This window comes from Pan paniscus, chromosome 2 (genome assembly GCF_029289425.2).
Source record: "Pan paniscus chromosome 2, NHGRI_mPanPan1-v2.0_pri, whole genome shotgun sequence".
In the NCBI taxonomy this organism is placed as follows: Eukaryota; Metazoa; Chordata; class Mammalia; order Primates; family Hominidae; genus Pan; species Pan paniscus.
In genome coordinates, this window is record NC_085926.1 from 43633723 (window position 1) to 43655794 (window position 22072).

The 22072-nt window shown below is 41.3% G+C and overlaps 2 protein-coding genes across 9 annotated transcripts in view; one reads left to right on the forward strand and one right to left on the reverse strand.

The window, feature by feature from the left end:
- The window catches only part of ANO10 (anoctamin 10), a 325599-nt gene extending 320803 nt beyond the window's left edge, over window positions 1–4796 (reverse strand). The window contains exon 1 of one of the 7 annotated variants that reach the window (XM_034956236.3): window positions 4702–4796. The gene's annotated coding sequence lies outside the window, so the exon portion shown is untranslated. Of the gene's footprint in view, window positions 1–3726; window positions 4004–4701 lie in introns of those variants that run through there. The other 6 variants (XM_055109754.2, XM_055109751.2, XM_063602760.1 and 3 more) reach the window with 6 other exon arrangements.
- Window positions 4037–22072, forward strand: part of ABHD5 (abhydrolase domain containing 5, lysophosphatidic acid acyltransferase) — a 39561-nt gene continuing 21525 nt past the window's right edge. Inside the window, exons 1-3 of one of the 2 annotated variants that reach the window (XM_008961553.4) lie at window positions 4037–4223; window positions 12512–12597; window positions 15454–15826. In XM_008961553.4, coding sequence (XP_008959801.2) covers window positions 4177–4223; window positions 12512–12597; window positions 15454–15826 — 506 coding nt within the window. In that variant the 5' untranslated portion in view covers window positions 4037–4176. The remainder of the gene's footprint in view (window positions 4224–12511; window positions 12598–15453; window positions 15827–22072) is intronic. The other variant, XM_034956237.4, reaches the window with a different exon arrangement.

A 22072-nucleotide genomic window follows, 5' to 3' on the forward strand; every position in this document is an offset into this window, starting at 1 on the left:
GCTCATTACTTAAAGGGTAGTCTGCTGACTGGCAGTAGGAACACAGGCATAACTAGGAGCTAGTTAGAAATAGAGATCTCAGGTTCTACCTCAGACCTACAGAGTCAGAATCTACAATTCAACATGATCCACAGAAGTCTGCATGCAAATTAGAGTCCAAGAAGCCCTAAAGTCATGTGATTTTTTTTTTTTTTTTTTTGAGAAGTCACTACAGCTGATTGATGTTCAGGCCCTTCCCTTGACCCAGCTACCACTTTCCCTTATCATCCTGTGTCCTTCTTATTATCTCCCTGCCACATTTGCTTTCTCAATATGTTTTATTACAGCATTTCTTTATAAACATTTACAGGCTGGGCATGGTGGCTTATGCTCATAATCCCAACACTCTGGGAGGCCAGGAGTTTGAGACTGGCCTGGGCAACACAGTGAGACCTGTCTCTACCAAAACCAAAAAATATTTACAAAGCAGCCAGGCCATTGAAGCCCTCATAAAACATCCCCTTCTCCATGCCCTCACTCTCATTCTGGTTTGTAAGTGCTTGCTTGGCAGGCTTGTGATAAAGGCCCAGGCCCCTGTGATGGTTGTGGTATTGCTCAGCACTTTGCCTGGGGAACTACTGTTGGAGGGCTGGAAATTAAAGCCAACCTTAAACCCAGTGGGGCACCAGTCATCAACCAAGTGTATGGCACACTTGGTCTTGGTGGGACAATGGCAGCATTCAGTCTTTAGGCTACAACCCTGGGGCAGAACATGCAGAGCAAGCTCTGTACTTGCTTTGGTCAGTGTCATATCTGGCCATCTGATTGGAGAGTACAAAGTAGGTACTGGCGATCTCCAAATGTAAGCACTGCTCAACCAGGTAATTGGTTAGTAGGTCACAAAAAGGAAGTTAATTTGGAGGTAGGGGACCAAGCTGGCCTTAAACTCTGAGAGGTCTGCTTTCAGGGTACCATCAAAGTTCAGGGAGGTAGTGATGGAGGAAGTCTGGTCCAAGCAGTGGTTAAAGTATGTGGGGCCCTTGGGGTATAGGTTGCAATGACATGTGTTGGTCCATTGTCTCCCAAGAAGACACAGTCCAAGGGTTCCAGGGTGGCATGGTGGTCAGGATAGAGTTGTAGGGTTCCACCATTGCTGGCAACACCCAGGGGATAGGTGGATGGCCAATTCTAGCTTGGATTTCTTGCCATTGTTGAAGATGACTCCATCAGCAGCAAGGTGAAGCCTAGAACAGAGCTACTCCCAGAGTTGAGGAAGATCATGAAGTCCTGTAGTCCTATGCACTGCTTGTCAGTTTCTGCATAAACTCTAGTATTAGATCAATGGTCTCTTTCTCTCTTTTTTTCCTTTTTTTCTTTTTTCGTGACTGTGCAGCAGGCACAGGCATCTTTGAGAGCAGACTCCAGGTCCATAAAGACCAAAGCGCTACAGGAGTTGCTGCAAAATCCTAAGGTTTCATTACTGGACTCAGTACCACTGGGCTTGCACTGTGTTCCAGGCAGTAGGGTCTTCAACAGACACTCTGAGAGGTGGGATTGTAGGGGATCAGTTTCTGCAGACACACTACAAGTGTCTGGCAACACTATTGTGGAGGCTAAAGTAACTCCATCTCGGATGCTAATCCACAATGTTGATTTCTGAGTAACCCCAGTTTTGGGAAGGCCTCCAAGTTTTCTACTTTATCTATTGTTCCTTGTATAAGAGCATGTGACAGGCTGTTCTTACACTGTTATAAAGAAATACAGCTGGGCGCGGTGGCTCATGCCTGTGATCCCAGCACTTTGGGAGGCAGTGGAGGGAGGATCATTTGAGGTCACGAGTTCAAGACCAGCCTGGCCAACATGGTGAAACCCCATCTCTACTAAAAATACAAAAAATTAGCTGGGCGTGGTGGCAGGTGCCTGGAATCCCAGCTACTCAGGAGGCTGAGGCAGGAGAATTGCTTGAACCTGGGAGGTGCAGGTCATAGAGAGCCAAGATCACACCACTGCACTCCAGCCAGGGCAACAGAGTGAAACTCCGTCTTAGGAAAAAAAAAAAAAAAAAAAAAGAATTACCTGGGACTGGGTAATTTATAAAGAAAAGTTAATTGGCTCATGGTTCTGCAGGCTATACAGGTGCTGGTATCAGCTTGGCTTCTGGAAAGGCCACAGGGAGCATTTACTCACGGCAGAGGGCAAAGCGGGAGCAGGCATCTTACATGACTAGAGCAGGAGCAAGAGAGTGAGGGGTAGGTGCCATACACTTTTAAACAACCAGATCTCACAAGAACTTACTATTGCAAGGACAGCATTAAGGGGACAGTGCCAAATCATTCATGAGAAATTCACCCCCAGAATCTAATCACCACCCATCAAACCCCACCTCTAACACTGGAGATCACAATTCAACATGAGATTTAGAGAGGACAACACCCAAATTGTATCAGAGCACATACTTACCTACCTGCCCTTAGGTCAAAACAACCTTAGTCTGGGAGGGTAACAGCACAGAGATTTACCTGTCTTGCTGCTGTCCAAGACCATGCTTCTGTCCGTAAGTTCCCTAATAAATCACCTTTTGCTGACAAGCTGGATTTGTCTGCTTCATTCTTTAGTTTCTCAGCTCCTTCTGTATTTGGAGGTCACTTTGAATATACGGCCCTTTCATGAAACAACCAGGAATTCCTGTAAAAATGTTTTTTATATGTTCTGGTCTTCCCTAAAATATTTTATGAATTAGATCAAACACAATAAAAAATGTATTAGTTATTACTATGCCTAAGAGATTATAAGTGGCTTTCCCCCCTCTAAATTACAGAAGACACCATTCCTATCCTAGAGGACTTTCTCGTGTAGTTGGAAAGATATTCGATAATGTTTATTTAAAAGCTGTAACAATTACACAAGGCTGAGAACCTGAGAGCTAGACGGGTGATAAAGACAGGTTTACAGTGGGGCTCAGAGGAGAGAAAAAGAGGGAGGAGAGTCAGGGAAGGAGAACAATGAACTGAGTCTAAAATAAAGGTTAATATATTCGCGTAGGATCTATCAAAACAGGAGCAGTATTTCAACCCATTGTTTTCAAGCACCTAGAACAAAGTGAGCCCATAGTAGACACACACCAAACATAAATGGATGAGTAGTAGTGGGTGGCAGAATTCCAAAAGCAGGTTGCACCTGATTGCTAAAAGGCTTGAAAACAGGTCAAGAAATACTGCTATTTAGGTTAGTCATTTCCCCTCAATAACTCGAAGTACCTAAACATAGACTTTTTTTTTTTTTTGAGACGGAGTTTCGTTCTTGTTGCCCAGGCTGGAGTGCAGTGGTGCGATCTCGGCTCACCGCAACCTCCGCCTCCCGAGTTCAAGCGATTCTCCTACCTCAGGCTCCCGAGTAGCTGGAATTACAGGTATGCGCCACCGCGCCCGGCTAATTTTGTATTTTTAATAGAGACGGGGTTTCTTCAGCTCAGGCTGGTCTCCAACTCCCGACCTCAGATAATTCGCCCGCCTTGGCCGCCCAAAGTGCTGGGATTACAGGCCTGAGCCACCGCGCCCGGCCAACACCGACTTTTTTCACCCTCCCAGGTATCTAGAGAGTCGAGTGGGAGGGAAATTGCTGGCTCTGGCCACTACAGTAACATCAGCACCTAGAGCAGTGCTCAACTGACTGAAGGCTCCTGTGAGTCGCCCTCTCCCCCTGGCCCCCCAACCCGCGGGGAAGGGCTGGCGGGACGCCACACAGCACCTCGATTACGCCATTTCATTTGCCACTGCACCATCTATCGGACACTAGCTAGGCTCTTCCAGGACCGGACGCACCTCCGTCCCCAAGGTGCCACCTGACAGCCAACACCGACAGGGTGATGCATGAATACAGTCATTATTCAAATTAGCTAACACCTAACTCAGTCGGGTGAGTCTCGCCAGTCCGTCTGGGCTGACTGTCCCGCCCCGCGCTTACACCCGGGAGCGTCGGGCGGGAGAACTAATGCATACTGGCTGGGGATGGCGGACGCAAGGCCGTAGGCAAGGCCGCGCACGCGCAAACGCGGGCGCGCCGCCGGGCCGTGCTAGTGCGCGGAAGACGCATGCGCTGGCGGCCTGCGCCGCCTTAAGTGCCGCGCCAGCCCGGGGCGGCCCAGTCGGCCTGTCAGCCGGCTTCGAGGAAAGTCTCGGCGCTTGCGCGGCGGCGGCTATGGCGGCGGAGGAGGAGGAGGTGGACTCTGCCGACACCGGAGAGAGGTAAGCGCAGCCGGCAGGGGGGCTTCGTGTGTCTCCGGCGCGCACCCTCCGCGCGGGCCGGGTTAGGGCCCAGCGGGCAGCACCAAGGAGTCGCCGCCCGCCTGGCGACGACGGGCGGCTTCCTCGACCCTCCCCGGCATGAGTCCGCGCGGCGCCCAGAGGCGTCCCGGCGCCGCTCTGCCTGGGAGAGGCTCCCCTCAGCGTCGGGGCCCCGAGGTGTCTGAGCCGGATTCCGGCCGCGCCGGGAGGCCGCCTTGACCCCGCGCGGAGGGTCCGCCCTGTTGTTGTATAAGCCACGCCGCAGGCCGGCGACGGAGCTGGGCGCGGCGGCCGCACCGGCTCGGGCTCTGCCAAGGGACCCGGCCTGCCCCAATGCGGCCGGCGGGCGGTGCCCGGTCGACCCTGCACCTGACTGCGAGGCGTGGGAAATGACCGGGTCTGTCAGCCTCCCAGCGCGGCTTCCGTCTACAGGTACTACCTGTGCTCTGTCCAGCCTCAGCCGCTGGACGATCCTTCCCGTAGCCGTAGGAAGGGGCGGCGCTTCCTTGGAGGGGATATTAGAGGCCCGAATTCGCCCGGGAAGCGGCGGGAGGGCGGGGGTGCCGGGAAGGAGGGAGGGGAGAAGGAGTGAGGGAAGTGGGTGTATGGCTGTGGGTTTCAGATACTTCATAGAAAGAAAGTTAGCCCTGAAGATAGAGATACACGTTCAAATGTCATAATTCATCTTTCGGATGAAGGTCTTTGGCTTGCAAGCTCCACTGTCCCTTATTTGTTTGCGCTTCTGGGATTATTCTGGCTTTACTGGCGAAGTGTGTGTTGCATGTGCCTTAGAAGAACACACATAATGTATAGGAAACTGTGGAAGTTGGAGGGCAGATGTCTAATGTGAAACTTTTTTATATACAGGTATAGTGAGTTTATTCTTTTCTATACCTAAATGACTTCTTGCACTTGTTAGAAGAAGAATAGTAGTTAATGAGTGGAATAATTAAATTGTTATGGAGGTTATTGCCTTGTTTCTCAAGGCCTGTCGTTTATATTGGAAAGTAAACTTCCCCCATATATATTTAATTTTTTGACGTCGATTCTACTTCAGACGTCTGGAGAAATTTGCCTAGGAAACATAACCTAAATGATAGAATATGGAGTACCATGAAGACAGGGATATTTGGAAAGATGTCATGGGGAAAAATTGTGAAATATTAGAAAGGAAGTTATTCTCTTGAGTTTTGTTTATTTGTTGAGGTTTGTTGATGAACTTCCTCGTTGCACTGAGGTGAAATGTTGAATGTCATGTGGATGCAAGTAGGAACGTAATTGGTAGGTTGTGTTCTCATCTGGTTTGTCACAACATTTTTGACTCGACACTACTTTCAGGTGGACTATTTGGTTTTGATGTAGTGGGGCCTTGGAGTCCAGGACACAATCGTGACAGGGTTTTATGGCTTGGAGTGATGGTTGGAGGTCATTGGAGGTAGATGATTAAAAAATCCTTAGCAGCTGATCAGCCATAGTTTCTAGACAGAAGTGGGCTTCGCTGGTATTCTTGGCAATATGCTTTAGCAGTGTCCAGTGACTATCCCCAGAAGTGATCCTGTTAAATCCAAGGTTGCCCCTGTGTGCTGGGTATTATTGTTCCCATTTTGCAGTTGAAACTGCCACTGGAAAGGCTGCTAACAGCCTGCCAGCAAGTAGCAGGGCTGGATTGGAACCCTTTGTGGAACCCTTTGAGGTGTCTGGATTTAATCTAAGGTGCTTACCCTGTATCTCTGCTGCCTGTCACTGGAATTGGGACTCATGTGGGATGTTTGGCTCTTGTTTGAATACAGTTCCCTACCCTTAAGACATTTGAGGTTTAGATAGGGAGAAAACATTAACAAAGGGAAGTTATAAAATGGTCATCTGATGGCTTTTTGGAGAATATGATTCTTGTCCTTTGCTTTGTGGCACTTAGTGAAGACAGGCATACTGGGATCCATTTTGCTTTCAACATCCAACCCCTTTCAGTTGCAATACAGTTGAGAAAGCTAAATGTAATGAGAGTAGAGTAGACTTCTGTGAATTGCTTTAAGTTGTCCTAGAGAATGATTTAGTGTCAATTGAGTTGAGAGAAAGCTGTCACAGAATTGCTCAGTTGCAGGGTAGACCATAAAAGAGGTGATTTGCAGTTGTGTGCTGGAGTTGATTTGTACCAGCAAGCCATTGCTAAATTTTCAGGAATTTTGCCAACCGTTGGCAGCTTGAAATTGGCCATGGTGGGAGTATTTACACCACGGAAATCATCAAATGCTATAAATAAGGTATAAATAAGGGATTTTTCTCTCCCCTCCCTGCTTCAGTTTGTTTGCCAGCTCCCCACTGGGTTTACATTAGACTGTGAATGTAGGTCTTCGCCTTGGAGATAGGAGAGTGGATTTCTCTATCTAATCTTTTTAAAAACTGGCAAGATATGTGCCTTTCTCTCTGCTGCCTTCTCTCCTTCCCAAACCTTTGCCACCTGATATCTTAAAAATCACAAAACTTTTCACTGCCACATCCCAATGGCCTTCTAGTTTTTTTCAGTACTTCTTCTTGGGTCCTTTTTGGTGTTTGTTACTGTAATGATAGCTACTACTTTTTGAAACTCTTACTAGATATTCTAGGTCTTAATGACATTTTGCCTTTTATCTTACCTTACCTGACCAACAATAACTTTTATTAGTTTCTCCTCTTTTTTTTTTTTTTGCATTCTCTAAATGTAGTCATTTTCCAAGATTCTGTCATCATCCTTGTTTTTATTTTTCATCTTGTTTACTCAAACGTGAACTGTCTTGTCTGTGGAGATGACTCAGATCTCATTTTCTTTCTGGAGCCCTCTTCTGTACTCTGGTAATGTTTCTAATTGTCAGATGTTTGTGCCTGATTCCTCAAATTTAACATGTCCAGACCATGATCTTATTTTTACCTTCCTGCTGCTAAACTAAACGATATGAAAAGCTTAGTTCTGGCCGGGCGCCGTGGTTCACGCCTGTAATCCTAGCACTTTGGGAGGCCGAGGCGGGCGGATCATGAGGTCAGGAGATCGAGACCATCCTGGCTAACACCGTGAAACCCCGTCTGTATTAAAAATACAAAAAAATTAGCCGGGCATGGTGGCGGCGCCTGTAGTCCCAGCTACTCGGGAGGCCGAGGCAGGAGAATGGCGTGAACCCAGGAGGCGGAGCTTGCAGTGAGCCGAGATCGTGCCACTGCACTCCAGCCTGGGCGACAGAGCAAGACTCCGTCTCAAAAAAAAAAAAAAAAAAAAGCTCAGTTCTTCCTCTTGAAACATTATATTGGCTTAATCATTGCCTTGACTAATTGTTAGATTATTAGTTTAATCTCATGGTTCTGTAATTCCCACTCCTGATTGTGAGTTACTAAAAAAATCATATGGAGAGGTGATTTTATTAAAACTGATTATTCAGTTGAGACCTAGGATTTTTAGTTTTATTCTCTTTATTATCTAGTGAATGAGCTTATTTTAGAACTGATGCAAAGAAATGTCACTGACTTGTTAAGTAGAGTACACCTGTGGCTTCTTCAAGTGTGTTTGATAATGAGGTCATATAAGTGACTCTAAAATGGTTTGTTTACTGTGTGAAGGAAGGTAGGAAACAATGGGGAGATACGTGTTACCAGCACATGGCTTGTCTAAAACACTTATACTACCAATCTGAGTCTTTAAAAGTTACAGGTTAGAGGGGAGGGGAGGGGCAGTTAAAACAGTATTAATTAATGTGTTAACATATATTAGAGGGCCTGGATTGTCATTGATCTAATAGTGATAATTTGAATCACTTAAGTATCATTTATCCAAAATAAAATGGCATGTTAGTCACTTAAATTGTAGCTGTATGAGACCATATTCTTTTTTTTTTTTTTTTTTTTTTCCAGAGATAGGTTCTTGCTCTGTCGCCCAGGCTGGAGTGCAGTGGCACAATCATGGCTCACTGCAGCCTCAACCTCCTGGGCTCAAGCAATCCTGCCACCTCAGCAACTTGCCCCCCAGCCCCTGTATTCCCCCCCCCCCCCCAGGTTGCTGGGACTATAGGCATGTGCCAGGCGGCTGGGACTACAGGCATGTGCCAGGCAGCTGGTCTTAACCTCCTAACTGAGCTCAAGCAGTCCTCCCACCTCAGCCTCCCAAAGTACTCTTTTTTCTTTTCTTTTTCTCTTTCCCAAGAATAGGATTTAAAAAGTCAATTCCCAAGAAAGGTCTTTATTTACCCAAGTGTTATAATTTCCAATTTGGAAGTTTTTAGTCATTGGTTGAGGAAGTATCTCAGATAAATATAAATGTAAATATAAATAAATGTATATATTCATACCTGTAATTCATTTGGATATTTATAATAAAAATCAAAGCCTCGTGGTTTCTTTAAATGAGATAGAATACTGTGCTTAGGTTAGTTTATCAAGAGCAATAAGTTTATATGATTTTTCTCTCAACTACTAGAATAGGAATGGAGGCCATTTTAAACAAAATTTTAATATAATGAAATCCTCTTTACTTATAACCTAATTAGAAATATTAAGTGGCCAAGAGTGTATGGAAACTGGCCAGATTTCTGCATATTTTCTTCAGAATACTTTGAAACCTCTTTCACTGTTTCATAATGTTTATAGATTGTGCAATTCAGGTTTAGTAATACTGTAGATAGACAGATGTGTTAAAGAACAAAACAGAGATTACCAGGAAACTTAAGTGTTGATAGTATGGAGTATAAGTACGACATAATATTTTTTTAGAAAGATTACATAAAAAGTTAATGGAAAAAGTGGTGTCTATCTCTCACTCAGGATACTTAAAGTCAGATTCTTAGGTAAAATATACTCTATTAATATGTTAAGCACATCTTACTTGGCTTTCCTTAGAATTGTCACCTCTGATGTGATCTTTTATAACTTTTCTTACTCAAAAGTCTGCTCACTAAAAAGATTCTTAGTTTGCACTACAATGGTTATAAAACAATCCTTTCTTTTTTTGTTTTTGTTTCTGTGATTAGATGCTTTAGGGCTTATATCCTTTGCTTTAAGGTAAGTGCCCAACTGATGGGGCTGTGTAGAAAACTTTTTGGCTTGCATTGGTAAGCTTTCCCCATGTCATAGATGCTTACTATTAGAAAGCTATAGTTCCTGTGGTGAATGACTTCTCTTTGTATTACAGTTGGCACTTTGGTCACTGTTGAATTTAGGCCTCAGTGATGGATGATAGTGTTTATTGCTTGTCTCCTTAAATAAAATAGAGAAGTTAGGTTTTGCTTTTCTATTTATTTTCCAAAGCTATGAGGAAGAGGCATTGAATCTAGTTTACTGTTTTATAGGTGGGCTGTGTAAATTTAATTTTTGCCTTGAATTTTGTGACCTCAGAAGAATGGCAGAATATCTGACAAGCTTCAGTCCTGTGTCCTTAGTTCCAGTCTTCTATATACTAAACCTAGGAATGCTGAGCAACACTGAATGGCATAGGATACCACTGGGGAGGGGGCAAAGGGTCTCTTTGAAGGTGAGATTAATTTATCCCGAAGATAGGAGGTAGAGTTGGATGGGTAAGTTTTAAAGGGTTGAAGCAATAGAGGTTGCAAGGTAAGGTATGAGACCTTTGAACAAACAGGAATCAACTAAAGGGTGGAAAAGATAAGGCCCTTGCTTTTTACTCATTGGAAATGTTCCTTTATATACATAAGCCTATTATGTATATAACACTTAATCCTGTAGAGTGTCTCAAAGAAGCAGAGGATAGTTTCTGTAAAACATTTAATCATCTGGTTAAAGTGAAACTGGACAGAAGCATTATCAGGGCTTAGGGGAAGAGTGCTATCTTTACAATTCCGTTAAGAGTAAAAATATCTTGCTATGTTTTGTTAAATATATATTTTTCTGTTAGAAAAAAACCCACTTTAAAAAATCACCTGTTTTGATGAAAATGCTTCTGTGAAAACCTGAAGAGAGTTGGTGCCTCTTCTTATGGTTGAAGATCCCTACTTTTTAATGTAAGCTTACAAACATGAAAACATGTTTTGCCCCTTCTCTGAGTTGAGCTGGTCACTAGAAGGCAAATCCATGGACAGACAGTCCCATTGTTTGAAAGCTGGTTTTGTGGTAAGTTGGTGGAGGTAGGCATGATTCTTCCATTACAGGCTGGTATGTAACTTTTTAAACACTGGTGCTTTGTACATAGTAGGTATTCAGTGTCTGAATTATTTTTTGAGTGTCGTTTTTTTTAAAAAGTATCCTTTTTTAATGCAAAGAATGCATTTGTGTTTTCTTTGCCCCAGTTTGTCTGTGATATCAACTGGAGCAATAGTAGCTTATACTTCATTTCACTGTAATTTTTTTTAATTGACCTCTGATTCTCTCTGGCAAATAATTGTGATATGGTTCGAGGGATGTTTGTTTAAGACAGTGGATGAGATTGAGTTGTAAGTAATTTCTTGTTGGTACTAGTTCATATTTTTATGGTTAAATATAGACCTAATGGCTGGTCAAGGACAAAAGAGCTTCACCTTTAACCTCTAAAAATCATGAGTTCTTTTATTTTAATGGCCTGTGTATTAGTCCATTCTCATGCTGCTATAAAGAACTACCTGAGACTGGGTAATTTATAAGAGCTGTGCAAAGCCATAGAGACATGTAATCATATGAAATTTTGAGAGATATGAGGTACTGGAAAAAGTACAATGTATAAAAAGAAAAGAAAAGATGGGATGGAGGTAGGCTGTGGATGGATTGCAAAGTACCTTCTGTGCAGGTCCAGGAAAATATAGACTTTATCCTGTAGGTAATGGGCAACCCTTCAGACATTTTAAGGAAGGTAGTCATTTGAGAAAAAAGCACTTTGGAGTGGCTCAGAATCAAACTTACTTACTTACTAGCTGTATACCCTTGGACTTGGTGCTTAACATTTCTGAACTTCAGTTTTTACATCTATGAAATGGGGATAATTTGGACTGAGAATCCCCTGGATTGTGAGTGACTTAATCACTCAGCAAACATTATTGATTATCTGTTATACGTAATATCCAGATAAATTCTACAGGGAAGGGAAATATAGTAGGATGAACCTACAAAGGTAAGAAAAGCTAGATGTTGGTTCACAACCCTTCCAGAACTTAGCACATTTTCCTCTCACACCTATTCTTACTCTTGTGTTGTCTGTCATTATAGTGGTACCCTAAGAGAGACGCCTGGGAATCCTTATTATAACTTCTTTATCTCCAACCAGTTATCAAATCCAACCTGTTTTCCTTTTAAATATTCTTTGACTACATCTTCTTGTCTCTATCCCTGTTGCCAAAGCCTTGGATTGGGCCCTTACCTCTCATCTGGACTCTGCAGTAGTTCACTTTTCCTCTTCTAATTCATTTCTTTTTCATCAGAAAGTTCTCATTTTAAATAATACCAGCCATGCACCGAGCCCTTGCTAACTGTCAAATGACTACTGAAGCTCTGCATTATGTCAGGTTATTACAGTAAGCTTTTGGTTTGTGACTGCCAGGCCAGGAGTTGAGGCTTACCCTCTCTTTTGTTGGCTACAAGCAAAGTATGTCAGCTGCAGCCTCCCCATGCCTTTCCTCACTAGTTGCCTCAGATCTGCTTCCTTGTTCTTTGTTGTGCTGTCTTCTGATGGATGCTTTGGTCATTCTGTTCATCTACTGTTTGCTGAAACCCAAAGCTTTTTTGTACTTCTATTAACAGTTAACCAGTTCACCCTAAGGAGACTGTACGCAGACCAGCCTCCCACATTTGTGTTAGGGGTATGTTACTACTCATATGAGATTTGAAGCCTTCTTTTTCCCCAAAAAATGGTCGATCTCAGATTTTAATAAGGTGCCCCTTTTCTCAACCCCCATAGAGGTACCTTTTATGTTCACTGTGAAACTGTCATTCAAATGAATCTACTCCTGGTGTTTAACTTTTTTTGCACTTCTACCCCAATAAGAGGCTGTCTTGCAGTGGGGAGGAATGCATTTTTTGTGTTTTCTTGTTCTTCCCATTTTATCCTCTTTTTGTTTATTTGGAATCTGACTATCCATGAATAAGATGGACTTTGAGATCTGCTTGTAAGTACACAGGCTGAAGTTGAATATCTGTATCCCAGTACTTACCACCATGCTTTGTGCATGTTAGGTCACTTTTGTCACACATAGCTTTACCATCACACAGGTAGTAAATTTCCTGTGCTGCCTTTCTTCTGTGCATGTGACAATTGGTAGTTGAGAAGAGCATGAACTCACCTATTTGTTATTTTGTTTTTGGTGCTCTAGGTCAGGATGGTTAACTGGTTGGCTCCCCACATGGTGCCCTACGTCTACATCACACCTTAAAGAAGCTGAAGAGAAGATGTTAAAATGTAAGGCTTTCTTCTTGTAAGTTAAATGAGCTGTGTACTAAGATAGGTCCAATATATCTCATTGCCCTGAAACTGGAGGTAAGATTCTGTGGTGTGTTCATTGTTGGCAAAATAACTTTTTTCCTTTTCCTTGTCATTAGAAAGTACAGAAATGAATGTCGGGGGCTGGCAGGTAGGAGTTCTAAAACTTTTTGGTCTTGGGCCCCTGTTATACTCTTAAATTAGTAAGGACCCCAAGGAGATTTGTTTATGGGCTTATTATCAATATTTATCATTTCTAATACAATTAGAAATTAAAATTGAATAATCAAAAATTAATGTATTAATTTCTTTAAAAATAATAGTAAACCCATTACAGATTAAAATAAATAAAATTTGTACCAAAAAAAGAAAAAAAATACTTTCCAAACATTGTTTACATGTTTACAAATCTCTTTAATGTCTAGCTTGACATAAGGTTGCTGCTTCTGCTTTCAGTCTGATGGGTAATCACATATGTGACTTCTGGAAGACTACTTTATACCTATTAGAGAATGAGAGTGAAAAATAGAAAGTCTTAGTATTATGATGAAAATAGTTTTGACTTCCTGGATCTCCTCAAAGAGTCTCAGGGACACCCCCCTGACTCTGCTTGAGACTATGCTTTGAGAACAGATTCTAGGTGTTTCAGAGCAAGCAGCCTTGTATAGTGGAAGTACTAGACTGGACCCAGGTAACTTGGTCTAGGCCCAGATCTGCCACTAGGTGGTTACAAGATCTTGGACAAGTCACTTTGCTCAGCTTCTCATTTCTTATAAAATGAAGGGGTAGGATTCTTATAAAATGAATGGGTCCATAGAATTCCTTCTAGTTCTAGCATTCTAGGATTCTATATTTATAGTGGTGTGGAAGCCCCTTTTTTTTCCTTCTTATGAGCACTAAAATTTACCCAAACTTGTACCATCAGGGCATTCCAAGGTATCTGTGGGTGTAGTTCTAAGTAGTGGTACTTATTGTGCAATTTTGTTCTGCTGATTCTACTTAAAGGAGTGGATTAGGTAGTACCATTCATATTCATGTGTTATTTTTGTATGTAGGTGCAGGTGTTTGTACATGCCTGTTTTTCATTCTCTTTACCACTAATGAATTTGTTTGTGCATTTGAATGATTCAGGAGTAAGTGGCCATAACTGGATATATCCTTAGGAAGGGATAATTAGCCATCTTTCATGAATTTTTTTTTTTTTTTTTTTTTGAGATGGAGCCTTGCTCTGTTACCCAAGCTGGAGTGCAGTGGCACAATCTCAGCTCACTGCAACCTCTGCCTCCTGGGTTCAAGCAATTCTCCTGCCTCAGCCTCCCAAGTAGCTGGGATTACAGGCACCTGCCACCATACCCAGCTAATTTTTGTATTTTTAGTAGAGATGGGGTTTCGCCATGTTGACCAGGCTAGTCTTGAACTCCTGACCTCAGGTGATCCACCTGCCTCGGCCTCCCAAAGTGCTGTGATTACAGGCATGAGCTACCACGCCAAGTTATTACATGGATTTTTAACATGATAATGAACTTCTATTCCATATACTTGGGTAAACTTGCTCTCTACAAAACTAAGAAAGATGTCATTGTGATTTACCAAAATAAAAAAATTCTTATCAGGAGGTAAAAAAGGGGTGCTAGATTCTCAATTCATGCATTTAACAGACATAATGATTCCCTTCCTTTTGGTTCTAGGGATGCAAATAGGAATGTGAATTGGTCTCTGCTTTAGTGTCAGACATGAAAGTAAGCTACGGTGGAGTGAGTTCTCTAATAGTTATACAGATGGTTTTTATGGGAATACACAGACGTGTGTGTTCAAAATGCTGAAGTGGTTTGGCTTGGCACTTAAGCCAAAGCAGCCGCTTTTCTAAACTAGTGGTATTTCCCCCGACTTGAGGGCTTGTGCTCTATTAATATTCTGAATGAATGTTAGGTTTCTTCTTTGCTGCCACTATGTGGATACAAAACATGATATTATTTCTTTGGTTAAAAGGCAGAAACTCCTGTTTCTTCAGTGTCTTATTTACTGTATATGAATATGCATAAATAATTAAGGGGTATATCAAAAATGCAGCTGTTCAGTTGATAGTTAAATATAAATGATTTCAAATTTAATTTCATTTTTAGGCAATTTTTGGGAGTGTTTAAAGTATTTAGTCCCACAACATTAAAGGTAAAAAAGAGTTTTGGTCTATAAAATTGTGACTATTTGCTTTTTCTAGGAGATTACTAGAGTTGGACCCAAGTTACCTGGTGTGTCATGCTGAGGAGTTCCTACAATACTTTGTCAACCTTTTTTTGAAATGACTTAAGGTTTCACTTACATGTTTAACATAGATACCAGTAATCCTTCCCTAAATTCATGACTACTTTTTAAGGAAAAACGATGCCTTTAAGCCTGACTTCAACTCAAAGTTAACCAAAGAATACCACCTTGAAATTGTAGAACACCTGACAGTATTCTACAAATTCTCTGCAAAGCTAGAGACCTTAAAATAATGGGTTCGGTAACCACTAAGTTCCTTTTCACTTCTAGGAGTATAATACCCTCATTTGACAGATGTGGAAAGAAGTTAGAAGGTAATATGACTTGCCAAAGACCTTGACCACAGGTTACTTGAGGTTTGTCTGAGGTAGGTCTTCCCCCTTAGGTGTAAAACATGGTCATTTAGGATTATTTACTTCAATAAAATGTGTACTTTTTAAAAATAGCTGACAATAAAAGCTAAAATCATGAGATTGGATACTAGATGATTTGTAATTTTTGGTTGCTCTGAGAATACTTCCCTTCTCAGAAGTAATAAAATGAAACAGAATTTATCTTTTATGTTTTCATTAGGTGTGCCTTGCACATACAAAAAAGAACCTGTTCGTATATCTAATGGAAATAAAATATGGACACTGAAGTTCTCTCATAATATTTCAAATAAGACTCCACTTGTCCTTCTCCATGGTTTTGGAGGAGGTCTTGGGCTCTGGGCACTGAATTTTGGAGATCTTTGCACCAACAGACCTGTCTATGCTTTTGACCTATTGGGTTTTGGACGAAGTAGTAGACCCAGGTTTGACAGTGATGCAGAAGAAGTGGAGAATCAGTTTGTGGAATCCGTTGAAGAGTGGAGATGTGCCCTAGGATTGGACAAAATGATCTTGCTTGGGCACAACCTAGGTGGATTCTTGGCTGCTGCTTACTCGCTGAAGTACCCATCAAGGTAAGTGGTGGTGACAGAAGAAAGGGATTATAACTGTGCTTCCAAGTACCAGACTCTAGTTCCCATCTTTGGTGGTTGTTAGTGTCTGAGCCACAAGGCAGACATTCTCTTAAAGGACCCTATAGACCACACCACAACTGATGACCAATATAGTAGCTGAAATAATCATGTCAGATCTTCCTATTACACGTACTACATGTTAATAGGCTTGGGAAAGGGGTTTCTATTTGTTAAGCTTAGAATTGTAGAAACTTTAATGTATAATTTTAAGCCACAAGTAAAAATTATTTATTATTATTATCATTAAACCTATGAATCCAGCAGGCTTTGTCTAATGTTTTCTAAGTTATAGTAAGCTGTAAGGGGAAACCAGAAGGTTAGAAGATGTAGGTACTAGTGCTAGCTCTATGACTTAGAGCAAATCACTTAACCTCTAACCTTTAGTTTTCTTTTACCTAAACTATAGAAAATACAACTTCATAGCATATATCCCAGGGTTTTTTATTATAACATACCCTAACCTTTCTCATTATAAAACATTGAATTAATGAACATTTGCTTCAAAGTCTTTCTAGCATCATCTCCTTTCTTTAACTTTTTTTTTTTTTTTAAGAGATAGAAGCTCGCTCTGTCACCCAGGCTGGAGTGCAGTGACATGATCTCGGCTCACTGCAGCCTCCGCCTCCCAGGCCCAAGCAATTCTTCTGCCTCAGCCTTTGAATAGCTGTGACTATAGGTGCATGCCACCACACTCAGCTAATTTTTGTAGTTTTAGTAGAGATGGGGTTTCGCCATGTTCGCCAGGCTGGTCTCAAACTCCTGACCTCAAGTGATCCACCCCCCTCGGCCTCCCAAAGTGCTGGGATGACAGACCTGAGCCACTGCACCCAGCCCCTTTACCTTATTTTTAAATGCTATTTACTGTTATTCATGTTACTACTCTGAGAGAGGGTCACATTTAAGTGCTAAGAAAACAGGAGAAAAACTCATCTTTGTTTTGATCATCTTTTGGAAAGAAACAACAAAAAATGAATACAGCATTTTTGTGTTGCCAGTGTATTTTTCCACTGGACTGATTTTTAAATCCAAAATTGCAACTGATTTTGACTTTGAGGTCCGTGAGTGAGACATGGGATGATGGTCATTTCAGAGTGCCTGTATGTACCTATAAGATCTCCCCATTGCATAACTCTGGGTGTGTGTTCAACACAGAATTTGATGTGTGAAGCAGCAGCCCTGTGTACCTGAGGTTCTCTTCCTCTGGAACAGCCACTTTTTCTCTATAGACTCTTTATCTAAACTTTAGCATTTACACCTGATTTTTCTGATCTCATGGTCCTATATGTGCTAGACAATAATAGTCCTGTCAACTGGCGGACCTGTTCTTTAAAAAGAAACGCAAATTTTCTTCTCCTGGTTGGCATTTTGGGGTTACTTTCTTTATTTTCTTTCTTTTTTTTTTTTTTTTTTGAGCCGGAGTCTCACTCGGTCGCCCAGGCTGGAGTGCAGTGGCGCGGTATCTCGGCTCACTGCAACCTCCGTCTCCCAGGTTCAAGCAATTCTCCTGCCTCAGCCTCCCGAGTAGTTGGGATTACAGGAGCCCGCCACCACACTGGCTAATTTTTGTATTTTTAGTAGAGACAGGGTTTCACCATGTTGGCCAGGCTGGTCTCAAACTCCTGACCTCAGGAGATCCGCCTGCCTTGGCCTCCCAAAGTGTTGGGATTACAGGCATGAGCCACCGCACCCGCTGGTGTTACTTTCTTTTATTGTGTCCTACTCTTAGTGACAAACACCTATTTGCATTTATGGTGAAAGGAGAAGGAAGTAGATGCTTTTCTGGTACAAGTCAACAGGGCTATTTGTGGGAGTTGAACTTCCTTTGTTTTTTATCAGGTGTGTATTATGTCTGTGTCTGTCTTGTGGTATTTATTCTCTGAAGATGTGACATGGAACTCTGCAGGCTAGACCTTGGTCATTAAACCCTAAGTCTTAGAATCCTGACCCTTCATAGCTCTCTACTGATAAGGTCAGTTGGCAAGAGTTTCATTTGCAATTGTGAACTGCTCTAAAGAAATAGGGGGGCTTCAGGGATTCAGAAGGGAATCAACACTTTAAAAACATTATAAAAGAGAATAGCAAAAGGTATCTAAAAACAAAGCTAGTGATTCCTGCATTGGACTAATAATATTTTAGAAAATGGTTTTTGAATGTTTGTGTCTAATGCTAGAAATAAAACTAGAGTACTGTCTCAGGACCAAGAATCATAAGTAGTAGCAGTAGATGGATATGAGAATGCTTGAAATAATTAGCCTGTCTAAATTTGGCTGGTTGCCAACAAAATTTTGAACTGTACAGAGTGTATTGAATATTCAAGCTTATATTCTTGACTGCATAAAACTTAAATTATTAAATACAGGTTAATTTCAAAATAATGATGTTTTCTGGATTTTCAGATATCTCAAATCATGATTATGTCCAGTCAGTCAGAACACCATGGTTGGCACATAGTGGCTGCCTAGTAAATATTTCTTGAATAGGTGATTTTGAAAAAGAGAATTATAAGCTAAGTTCACCTTTTAGCTAACAATTTTATGTTCTTTTCTCTGTTCTTCTCTTTGCATTTTGCATGGAAGTATCAAGAGATAAGAGCTGGTCATGTCATATCTTTCTAATTTATTTTTGGGAGAAAAATTAGTTTCAGATATGCAAGCATAAGCAGGCAAAGATTTCAGTTTTATGCCTTTTGCCCAGTTAGTCTACATCTTAAGTTAGTATAGCATAAAAACAAGTTACCGTGGAAATAAAGAGATCATTCTGTGTGTATGTGTGAGAGAAAGGTATTAGTGCGAATGTTTCTTCTAACATTTACACACACACACACGTATATACATAACATACATGAATATTTTACAGAATTAAACAAATTGACCAGCCATTTAAACCAACAACTTTAGTTAGTTTAGAAGTGTGTTAAATCTACTAAATAAAAGTAAAATTTTATAGTTTACTTTTTCCCTGTTCTAATAGACCAGATAATACCCCATTGTAGCATATAATATAGGAAGACTGGAATTAACAATCTCACGGGCTTCCCCTTCTCCCTAGCTTTTTTCCTTCATTGCTTTTCAGGATGGCTTCCCTGGAAGCACTTCTCTTTAAATGGAGAGGACAGGGAAAAATGAGTATCTCTTGTCTTTTCTGCAAGGTGCATCGTCTCCTTTGGTGCCCTTTGGTCTTGCTGTCCACGTTTATTTATATTACTAATAATGTTGCTTATATTTGTTAACTTTTTATTAAAAAGAATTTTTTTCTGCTTGGTCCTGGTTGGGCAAATTTGTACAAATTTACATAGATGATCTGATAGTTAATATAGTTCGATAGACTCACAGATCCAAACATTAAACAGGATTAAACAGGACTGAGTACTGTTAAGTGTTCACCATTATAGCAAACCTCATATTAAGTTATGTTTAGTGTTTGGTGTGTCTTGAAGTTGGCATTCCCACTAAGCAGATGGGGTGGTTGTTAGGGTTGCCTTCTGTGTGATGTGGAATGTTTCACCTGAGCTGGAGAAGCTTCTTTGCAGCACACACACGTTTTCTCTGGTGGAATAGAGCAGTCCGCTTGGTATCAACAAACAGGTACTGAACTACATACTCGTGCTCATCCAGCTTGCTTTTGATCCAGTAGCATTTTTATTATGCTGTCATGATATTCAAATGAATCTTTGAGTTTCAGAAAGACTTTTGGTGGGCGTGGGGGGAGCGGTAAGAGGAGGGAAAAAGTGGTCTGGAGATCAAATGAAATTCAGATCTTTTCTTACACTCACTGTGCCTCTTTTGTCTCTCTCTCTTTTTTCGATAATGGACTTTGAGAATGTTACCTTTTTTTTTTTTTCTTAGAGATGGGGTCTTACTCTGTTGCACAGTCTGGAGTGCAGTGGCGCAATCATGGCTCACTGCAGCCTTGACCTCTTACACTCAACAAACCTCCCGTGTAGCTAGTACTACAGGTGTGCCACCATGCCTGGGTAATTTTTTAAATTTTATGTAGAGATGGGGGTTTCACTATGTTGCCCAGGCCAATGTCAAACTCCTGGCCTCGAATGATCCTCCTGCCTCCAAAACTGCCGGGATTACAGGCATGAGACACTGTGCTCAGCTGATAATGTTATTTTATTCTTTGCTTCCTCAGGTGTTGCAAATATAATCTTTATTTTTTTCTTTTAAGTAAAATGACAGCTCCTTACTTTCCGTTTTATGCATGGAGGGAAAAAACACAAAAACAACGTTGTTTTATTTGTTGGGACTTAGTGTTCCAAGCCATAACTACTTCAATCCTTGTCTTTTATGGGCAGCTCCATTCTTCCATTCGTTACTTTTATAGGACAGTTTGAAGAGAAGAATGAAAAGGCCTAGTTTAATGCACTTGTTTAAGAAGGATTCTTACTCTAAAGAACAAATAAAAGCTGATCAATTTTTGCCAACTTTTGGATTACAGGCGTGAGCCACTGCACCTGGCCCGGTTTTTTCTTTTAATTTTCCTTTCCTTCTGGCCCCTGCTGCTCAGTACCCCATTAAAAAAACTATCTGTATTTTAAAGATATTTGTTATAAACTACGGAAAAGGAGATTATAGAAACTTTAACTTAGAAAGTGTTTAGCAAAGAGATCTATTCCGAGTTAGATTAGAATAAGTTTTCACTAGTCTTTATTTCTCTAGTGAAAGGTTTTTAAATAATTTTATCTTGAATACTTTTCTTTTGCCTGGCTCTGTCTTCTGATTGTACAGAACGGAGCTGAGCAATTTTTGTTGGCCCTCTGCTGTTCTAGGAAAAGCTGTTCTACTTGATTCGAAGTTGGAGATATTTAGTTTGTTGTTCTCTGGGCATTCCCTTTTCTCTCACCAATGGCTTGGAGCCAATGGGAAATACCTGGGGCCAACTTCATTTTGCAAATGCCTCCTTTGTGCATTGACTAGAGTTCTTTCTGATTATTTTCCTTAGATTCACTTACACATTTGATTCTAGGTCTAATTGTTCTCCTTTCTTTTTTTTTTTCCCCGAGACAGTGTCTTGCTCTGTTGCCCTGGCTGCAGTGCAGTGGCACGATCTCGGCTCACTGCAACCTCCGCCTCCTGGGTTCAAGTGATTCTCGTGCCTCAGCTTCCCGAGTAGCTGGGATTACAGGTGTGCACCACCATGTCTGGCTATTTTTTTGTATTTTTTGTAGAGACAGGGTTTCGCCGTGTTGGCCAGGTTAATCTTGAACCTCTTGCCTCAAGTGATCCGCCTGCCTCGGCCTCCCAAGGTGTTGGGATTACAGGCATGAGCTACCACACCTGACCTGATTATTGTTCTTGTTGCATTATTTCTGACTGGTGGCTGTCTTTAAATCTCATGAAGGTCAGGCTTATCTACCCTTGTTAGCATTTAGAGCAAGTGAAATCAGGTCCTAGTGTGTTGGTACAGGTGTTGTCCACTGCTTTGCCCTTAAGGATGTGCTCTGCTCACCATCTTCAAACTCAAGGCCAATTCTAATGACTAACATTAAGAAGAATGCCTTTGTATATTTCAAAACTGATGAGCTGTTCTGTTGTTCCTGCTCTGCTGGTTCTTTGTTTTTCTTGTGGTTTAAACCAGTCTCTGGTTCTTGACAAGGATGTCTAATAGGATGACTCACATGTGCTATCTGGTTGGACCCATTCTTTACCCTAGATGTGAACTAACAATCCCAGCAGGGAACCCTCTCTGGAATATTAAAGAGTAGGGTTTAGCTAATTATAATAATTTAGATGTACATTAAAACCCAGTAACTCCTATCAAGTGAGGAGATAATATTTTTACTAAAAGCAGAGGTTAGAAGATAGCCTGGGACCTTGGTCTGGTGCAACATTGCAGTCACCTGTGATCAAACTCTTCTGAAGAATAAATACCTGTCTTTCCATGTTCCCGGGAATAAATTCTACTCTTGTAGTCTTCCTATTCTTGCTACTGTAACTAGCTTACATTTACTGAATACTTACCATTCTATAGCCACCAACCTGAGTGCTTTGCATGGTCTATCTTATTTAAAATTCTTAAAACCAAAAATAAGGAACAATTATTTTCTGGGGTCTTTACATGTAGTAGAAGCAGATGATATATAACTACAGTTAACTATAGTTTAGATGTTGTAGAGTTTTAAAAAATTATGTTCAAACTTTTTTTACTATAGCCCTTCTATATTGTTTGGAATAGAAAAAT